Source organism: Aspergillus saccharolyticus, assembly GCF_003184585.1.
Source record: "Aspergillus saccharolyticus JOP 1030-1 unplaced genomic scaffold BP01scaffold_41, whole genome shotgun sequence".
Taxonomy (NCBI): Eukaryota; Fungi; Ascomycota; class Eurotiomycetes; order Eurotiales; family Aspergillaceae; genus Aspergillus; species Aspergillus saccharolyticus.
In genome coordinates, this window is record NW_020290651.1 from 190,294 (window position 1) to 199,481 (window position 9,188).

The 9,188-nt window shown below is 29.0% G+C and overlaps 1 protein-coding gene across 1 annotated transcript; it reads left to right on the forward strand.

Moving 5' to 3' along the window:
• Nucleotides 1–4,909: 4,909 nt before the first annotated feature.
• On the forward strand, nt 4,910–6,771 carry BP01DRAFT_359981 (uncharacterized protein). The gene has a single exon (XM_025575804.1). It carries the CDS (start codon nt 5,020–5,022, stop codon nt 6,304–6,306), a length of 1,287 nt encoding a protein of 428 aa, XP_025427871.1. The 5' UTR covers nt 4,910–5,019; the 3' UTR covers nt 6,307–6,771.
• The last annotated feature ends 2,417 nt before the right edge of the window (nt 6,772–9,188 follow it).

Here is a 9,188-nt window from a genome sequence, read left to right on the forward strand (position 1 = left end):
GCCAGCATTACCCACAGTCGCTAATTCATCCCTTGAATTAGGACTATGGACCTATTGGCCCTACTGATACGCCCACGTGATACTTTTCTTCCCTAAAGGGAAGTTGTAGGGCTCTCAGCCCTTACACTAATGTAGAAAAGGTCTACCTTTTATTCTATATTGATTTTGTAGTCCTACCTGCCTAAATAGACCAGTTATAAGGAAAACAAGAATAATTATATATATAAGCTTTATAGACTTGATTATTTATATTTTTATAAATTCTAACATTCTATAAATAGATTAGATTTTTTACTTTACTTAAATACTATTTTTAGTCTAAAATATCTATTTTTTGATTTTTATAAAGCTTTTAAATATTAATTTTAGTATTTTCTTATATATTTTAAATAGTTTACTCTACTATTACTTAACTTATCAATCTTTATATATATAAGCTTTACAGACTTTAATGTTTCTAAGGGATTTAAAATTTTATAAATAGATTAGATTTTTTTACTATAGTTAAATACTATTTTTAGTCAAGAATTTCTATTTTTTGATTTTTATAGATTTTTTAAATATAAATTTTAATATTTTTTTATATAAATAGTTTATTCTCCTTTTTATATAGCTTATTAATCTTTAACTAATACTTCTTACTATTTAAAAAAACTCTACTTAATCTTTTTATAGTCTATTACTTTTATTTATATACTTATTTATAACTTTATCTATTTTTATTTTTATTTTTTTATAGTGTTTTAATATTATAGAACTCTATTATAGTCTATATTACTAGAATAGTCAAATTCTTTATAGACTAGTATACTCTATATATACTACTACTATTAGTATCTACTAGATTACTTTTAATATATAGTTCTAGACTATTCTCTAGATCTATATATTTTTAAAATATACTTTAATTAATAAGTATTCTTTCTATTCTTTTTCTACTAATCTATAATTAATTCATCTTAATTCTTAGTTATATCTTTATAGCTACTATATAATCTCTTAATCTCTAATTATCTTATCTTATGGATTAAATAGACTATAAAAAATATTTACTCTTAATCTAATTCCTAAATTCTTTTTAACTATTTAGATCCTTATTAATAATATAGTCTATTAGCTATCTATTATCTAAAGAAATAATTCTGTTTATTTATATAAAAGATCTCTATAATATTAGAAATAACTACAAGAACCTATATAGAATATACTATACAACGTAATCAACGGTTGGACGGCCCACACGGTTGGGCGGCCCATCTGGTAATACTATATAAAAGACTATTTTCAAACACAAGTTATCTTAACTATTATAAGTCTAGAAGGCTTAATAATATATAAATAGATTATAAAATATAAAAATAATTATTTAATACTTTTCAAGAATTTATATAAATAGAAATAGTATCTTATTATATTATAATATATGTATTTTATATAAGATTCTGGATATATTGATATAATTCATATAAGAAAAATTCTTTAAAAAAAAAAAATATATACTATTTTTTATATTGTCTATTATTTATACATGAAGTTAGAACAAATTAGCTTCAGTATTGGTTGAGATATAATAGATTCAAATAAGCATCTCTTATATGGATAACCAGATGGGCCGCCCAACCGTGTGGGCTATCCAACCGTTGAAAATGTTATCTACTATTCCTATTAATAATCTATTAAATTATATAATCTTAACTATATAGATATATTATATTTCTTCTATATAATTCTATACTAATTAAATAAATATATCTATTATTTATCTATAGATTCTTCTCTATTTATAAAGTAATATATGAAACATAATATAATTCTATCTATAGTCTATATACTATTCTCTCTTCTTTAAAATATTTATCTTTACCAGAATTTCATGTGGTGGTCTCGGTTATGCCGAATTCTGCCTTCTGTATCCGCCTTCGGGTATTATTTTGACATAGTCATCTTCCATCTTCTATCTTCTGTTATCGTTAATCATATTATTATAATAAATCCTGAATCATTATCATTGAATCATAATATATAGTAGCATGTCCTGTCTTATGATAATCTAGTGTCTTCTAATACTATGGAAATAGTTGTCTATAGTGTCTTTTAAGATGTTTGCTTATTATTTATTATTACTGGGAAATCTGTATACCAGTCATCATCTTCCTGTTCTGTATGTCTCGGGGTCCTGATTGTATCAATACTACATACTGTCTTCCTTTCATCTTTCTTATTTATTATTAAGTTACTGGATTCTGTTACTGATATTTATTATTCTATACTATTCAACTTTTACTATAATATTAATATTATTAACTATTTATTCTTTGACTCATCTATTAATATCTTTCTTATTTATATATCTTCTGTTATTCATATGGACTATATTCTGAATATTATCTAAACTAGTATATTAAATTATTAAATTCTATAAAAAACCCTTAGACTATAACTATCAAGACTATATAGATTATAATATTCTTACTTACATATTTTATATTACTTTAGTTATACTTATTCTGGCTTTATTTAAATACTTTATTTATTCTTCTTTTTAGAATCTTAATAAGTCTTTCTTATATAAAGCTCTTTTATTATTTATTAAATAGATAAAATATCTATTATCTACTAGCTTCTATATCTAGTAGTAGATAGAATCTTTATTACTTCTAGAGAGTTTTATTAAACTAGTGTATTTCTTAGGATATATTTATTCTAGATCTTCTATATAGTCATCTATCTTATTGTCTTGTGTTATTACTCCTGTAGATATACTAAGATCTATTAGCTTAGATATAGATCTATCAGTTCTAAAATTAACTAAATTGACTATTCTAAAATCTACTGAATTAACTACTCTAATAGTCTCTGTACTAAGTTCTATAATACAATACATAGTCAAAAGTCTCGGGACACCCGCCTTCCGCATTAAAATACGCCTTCCTTCAAAACTCACTTACTCTACCCTTTCTTCCTATATACAAAAGCCCTTTGGTGTTGAGATTCTATAGTCTTAGTACTTTGTATAATAGTCCTTAGCTTTATGAATAGTTATAATATACTATAGTATTAAAAGAATAAGATTATCTAATATTATTTATAGTATACTATTCTAATATTTATATAAAGCTTTATTAAAGATCTTTTTATTTTCTTCTTTATATTTATTAAGCTAGAGACTTAAATAATACTTATAAAAAGCTCTTTTTAAGAGTCTCTAGATATACTTAATTAAATTTAAATTAAGTAAATATAGAGACTAATCTATAATTATCTTATATAATTTAAATTAGTTTTTAACCTTATTTCTATAATAAATTAATATATTATCTTATTAAAATATTATTCTAGATTTATAAATTAATTATAGATTATTTTGAAGTATAAGAATATTATATATAGTTATTATTATATATAGTTATTATAAAATATATCTACATTATATTTCATAATCATAAGCTTTATATAGCTACTAATCTATATTCTAGTCTAAATATTTCATAATATATTTTATAATAATATAATATATAAACTAATTTATATCTATAATCTTATTTAAAATATATATCTAGTATCTTTTAAAGTATCTTATTTAACTAAATATTCATCTAAAAAAATTATATTATTTTAAGTTAGTTTTTTAATCTATTATCTATAAAATTCATACTATATTTAGTATCTTTTCTTTATAAGAATATTCTCTTTTTAGTCCTCTATTTATATACTTTATAGAGATAAAGAATATATCTAATTATAGATTTAGAGATCTTAATATCTATATTTATATATATTATAGAAACCAAGACTTTTCAGCTCATTTTTAGTAATTGATATTAGAATATTAATAATATTTTCAGAATAACTACTGCAAATACTAAAGTTACCGCTATCTTAAAGTTGTACCTTCCCAAAATATTACCTATATTGAATTACTTTATTAGTCTAATAAATTAACTAAGAGACTGTGTTTCTTTTTATACTAAAGTATTTTGTCCTTTGTAGCAAAGGAAGACCCTCCTGACCATAGCAATTCTGGATGGACTAGGAAAGATAGCAAGGCGAAATCGGGCAGCAAAATTGTCCTTGAACGAATCGACTGACCGGGAAATCCAGTCCTTTAACGCGATCAAGGACCTGCTACCAATGTTGACCATCGCAAGGAGGTCACTATTGGTGAAGACGATTTATGGATCAATGATGGTTGCTATTTGTAACTATTTGCCTACGGCGCCCACATGGCGAGGCAAGGGCGGAGCCGAGCCGTCGCCCGGCAGAACGAGGACGGGCGACAAGTATCCAGTTGAAAATACTAAGAATTAATATATAGCCTTTGTGGTATGGTTGTAAAGCTCCATGGAGGTCAAGGGCGGGGAGGATTTTGAGGATTTATATGGGGGCCGCCGATTCGGTGCCGCGCCGGTTCGGTGTCCGATTACATTAGTATTGCAGAGTTACCTGTGTGAGAAGCCCACAGTAGCGAGGGTGAAATTCCACACGCAATTATATCAATTCCACTGTCACCCAGACTTACTCCGTAGTGGTCAATGCAATGAACAATGACATCATATGGAAAAGTAGCCACTTCCTACTTGCTCCGATATGAAGTAATTCTCAGAAGAGTGTACTCGCAATGACATCATGATCAACAACTCTAGGAGTTCAGACTAGCAGCTAGCAGCCACACACACCTAATATTTCCAGGTTTAGATGGGGAGTGGCGCGCCTCCATACCACTCACAGCATCTTCATCATGGTGAGAGAATGATTCAATAACCTTACACAGTAATGGTAGCGACCAAATATTCAATCATCATAGTGCATCCTTATGTGGTACCTGGCCTCTTATTGTGTAGTCTACGTCATTCATTATAGCAGATAGCACTACATAAATATGTGCCGGCCGCCGGCATGAATTTCAACTATTTGAACCGCACATTGCACCACTTGAACTCATTCTACTACAAGTTTGCCTTTGATCCAAAATAAACACCTCATTCTAGTCATATTACTTACATTACTGCTGCAATCTCCATGTCTAACATTATGAATCCTATTGATGACCCATCATACAACATCAATGCTACTGAGCAATCCTTCGGTACCGACAATATGGAGCCCGGCCACGGTGCCGGTTCCTGGAGACATGTGGGTGCTGGTCACAGCCCATACAGCAAGAATTCTCAACCCATGACCACGGCTGGATCCCAGTCGCTCAATCTTGGTGACGATTTTCACCATATGGGGGATGATAACAATAAATTCAATGGTCTTGGCACCACCACTGCACAGCCAGCGGGCCGGGAGGTGCCGGACCCAAGCTTTGAATCGCCCGCTGCAACCTTGGATACCGGTCTCGCCCCGTACAGCAACAACTCTCATTCCACGGGCACGGTTAATTTTCAGCCGGGTAAATTCGATGGCGATAATCACTACGTGCTGGGCAATGGTCTCCGGAAAGATACACCAGGCGAATCGGCGCGACACAGTGCTGTCAGTTCATCGAATGCTACTAACAGTGGAACCACCCAACCAGCTCCCATGGATACTGCTATTACATCAAGCCCTCATCTAGAACATACACCTGAATCCACCCATACCCCAGATGTTTGGATGAGTCGTGGGAGCACCCAGACGGCTCAATACAATAAGATACCCTCGGAAGAGCTCGGCAGGGGACGTCAAACTTCAGATCGACTATCACCATCGAAAGAGCATGACTTCGGGCACACCTCAGAGCGAGCCGATATTCCGAGCCAGGATATGAACCGTGACAGCGCCCAGGGGGTACACCACAGCATTACCCCTGATGATGGCCACACCATTTCTAGATCAGGGGCCGGCACTTCCGGTCCACGAACGTCCAGCGGTGACGCCGATTTGCAAAGGCCCAGTGAAAAGCGGGATGCAGGGAATCCACCGGCAGAGAACAAAAAAGACCGCATGGAGGGTACTCTGGACAGTGACATCAATGGAGAAAAAGTGAATGGCATCGCAGGGGTAATACCCATATCGGGCAATGCTGGCCCAACCACCACGAAGACATTCGATCCACATGCGACTGTGGATGGCGGTAACCACTACAACAAAAACAATGGGTCCTCCATCCCCAGCGGTCATCGTAACGGTGATACGAAACACAGTCAGGACAGCTGCATTCACTCTTCTGATCTCGGTAGTAGTAGCTACAACAGTAGCGGTAGTGGTCCCGTGCACAATGCGGAGGAACCTATTGACAGCCAAACCCCTGGGAAGACTAGCGCTGGCATGACATCTGAGGCAGAGGGTACTGAGCCTATCAATTATCAGAGAGCTGTGTGAGTAGGTAGTCTTTACGAAGACTTATATGATCATGAACTTTGTGCAGTACTTCGTCCTCAATGCATGGGTATTCTGAAGATCCACTTAAAGAGACAGTTAATGATAGGAAGCATGTTGAGTTTCTAAGCAGGAAACTCCTTTAACCACCAGATGGCAGTTGAAGCCCTGAAATATCGCTGAATCTACTATTGGAATTATTAGACTCTTATCATGGTGATTGCAAATATGTATCATAATGAAGTTGATTATTATGAAACTATTGAGGTTGCCTGGTAAAGGCGGCAACATACGGCAGAACTTACCAGCCTCCAGACCAAACCAATACTGGGATGTAGCGGAATCGCCGTATGGCGATATCCCGGCGTTGGTCCGGCACAATGGCCGGTGGTTTTGCCAAATGGTTCCGCCTTTGGCGGATATCTTGTGGTTCCGGCCACCTTGTTAGTTCCAGGAATAATATGAACTGATTGTTGGTCGACTTTCCTTCCTTGTGTCCTATGGGCAGCGGTTATTCCTTCCTTCCGTCCTGCTGTCAGTCTGTATTTAAGATCTTGCTTGATAGAAGGAATTAAACAGAACAACTTTGTATAGTTATAATATCCTAATATCTTGATATCTTAGTATTTAAAAAGCTTCAGAGTCAAGTATATTAACTATAAGTTAATAATCTATTCTAAATGATTATAGATTTCCCTAGATTTATTTTTAGAGTATAGAAATTACTTCTCTACGATCTATTTCTATCTACTTCTCTATCTTTAGTCTTCTTATATTCTCTTTATTACTAGACTAGATTTTTAACTATCTTTCTTATATAGAAAGAAATATAACTACTATGATATATATAACTAGACTATTAGATTATAATATTCTATAATATATTAAGAAGCTAATATATATATTAACTAGATAAAGATACAGTTTACTATAATATCTATATTATTAGAATATCTAAATTATTTAAGTTAATAGATACTATTCTCTATTGTTCTAATTAGAATATTAACTATCTAAATTACTAGTTTATTATATAATTTAATATTTAGATTATTTCTTAGTATTTCTTTACTAGTTAATCTAAAAGCTCTTAGATCTTATAATCTCAATATAATAAATAAAAATTAGCTAATTAAAGAAATTAGATTTACTAGTATATTTTTAATTATCTTAGTTTATTAATTAAGATAATTAAAATAGATAAATTAGTAATTATAATATTTAGAATAGTATTAATTAGATTATAGAACTAGTCTAGTAACTAGATATATAGTATAAAGAAAACTACTTACTATATTAATTTTTTATTAAAGATATTTTAAAAGTTAATAAACTTCTTTTTAGCTTAAAGAATACTTTATTAGAGAAAGTTATATCTTAAATATTTAATAAGAATATATTTAATTACTTAAGACTTTTTTCTATAAAAATATATATTTAATTTAGTAGTTTTAATAATATTTATATAAGTATTTAGAGTAATCTTACTAGTTAATATCTAAACTAGTACGAAGAACTAGATCTAGTAGAGATTAATATATAAGTTAAAAGTCTTTTTATTCTCTACTATAGTAGTAGAAATATAATAAATATAGGAGTTATATAAATACTAGTCTAATTAGTCTTTTATTACTAGTTGACTAACTCCTATAGATACTAGTATATAGTAGAAATTAGTAGAATATTAACTAATAATCTATAGTCTAAGAGATAGTAGTCTTAGTATATTAATTAGTAAATTTATTATTTAATATATATATATAGTCTAAAAGCTACTATAGATATATCTACTAATTAGTAATTTATATATAGTTTAACTAGTTAATAATTCTTTTAATAATTTTCTAGTCTAATTAGTATCTTAGCTCTATATAAATATAAATAGTAGCTTAATTATTAGTAAGAAGAATTACTAACTTATATTTTAGAATAGCTATAATTAATCTTATTTAGAAAATAATTATTTTATAAATAGAATATTCTAATTTCTTTTTAATAAGAATTAGAACTAGTTTAATACTAGTAAGCTTAGTAGTATATATTATATATATATCATTATAGCTAACTAGTTAGATATAATTTTTATTATATATTATTATAGTAGTTTATTATTAGTAGATTAGCTACTGTGTATAGTATATGTAGAAAGAATAGTAGAAGATAAAAAAGTATATCTATAGATAGAGACTTTTACTATAAAAAACTATTATTAGTTTAATAGTCTTTATAAATATTAATATATTTAGATCAAGCTTAAGATCTTTAACTAGTTAATATTCCAGCCAGTTAAGTAGTAATACAGCTAGATTAGTTTTTAGATTACTAGAGTGGTATTTCCTAAAATACATTTCATAAATAGATAATAAGACTCTATAGTAGAATAATAATATTATAATCTAGAAATAAATATTCTTAGTAATATATTTTATAAGAATCTATAATAGTAATACATGAAGATAGACTTTAAGAATAGTCTAAATAACAATATAAAAGATTCTAACTATCTAGTATAGAATCTTATACTAAATACTCTTAAAGTATTTTATAATATTAATAGTTATCTTTTAAAAGCTTTAGATACTCTAAATAAATTAAATAGAGTATCTAAAGAGTAACTATAAGAATATAATAATAATAATATATATAATAGAGATTAGTAGTAGATATATTCTAGATAAAGTTTATAATAAAGAAAAGTACTATAATAAACGAAATAACTTTAACTTCTAATTATATAAGTTAAGTAGTTTCTACTAGTTCTAAGTTTAAAAAGATCTTAAAATAATAGTTTAACTATTATATCTATAATAGTTAAGAGCTTATTTAACTATATACTAAAGAATATCTCTATATATAAAAAATCTTTTATTATATCAATTAAACTA

Bases quoted from the DNA above. Each gene is read 5' to 3' on its own strand.
- BP01DRAFT_359981 (XM_025575804.1), top strand. From the start codon at position 5,020: ATGTCTAACATTATGAATCCTATTGATGACCCATCATACAACATCAAT.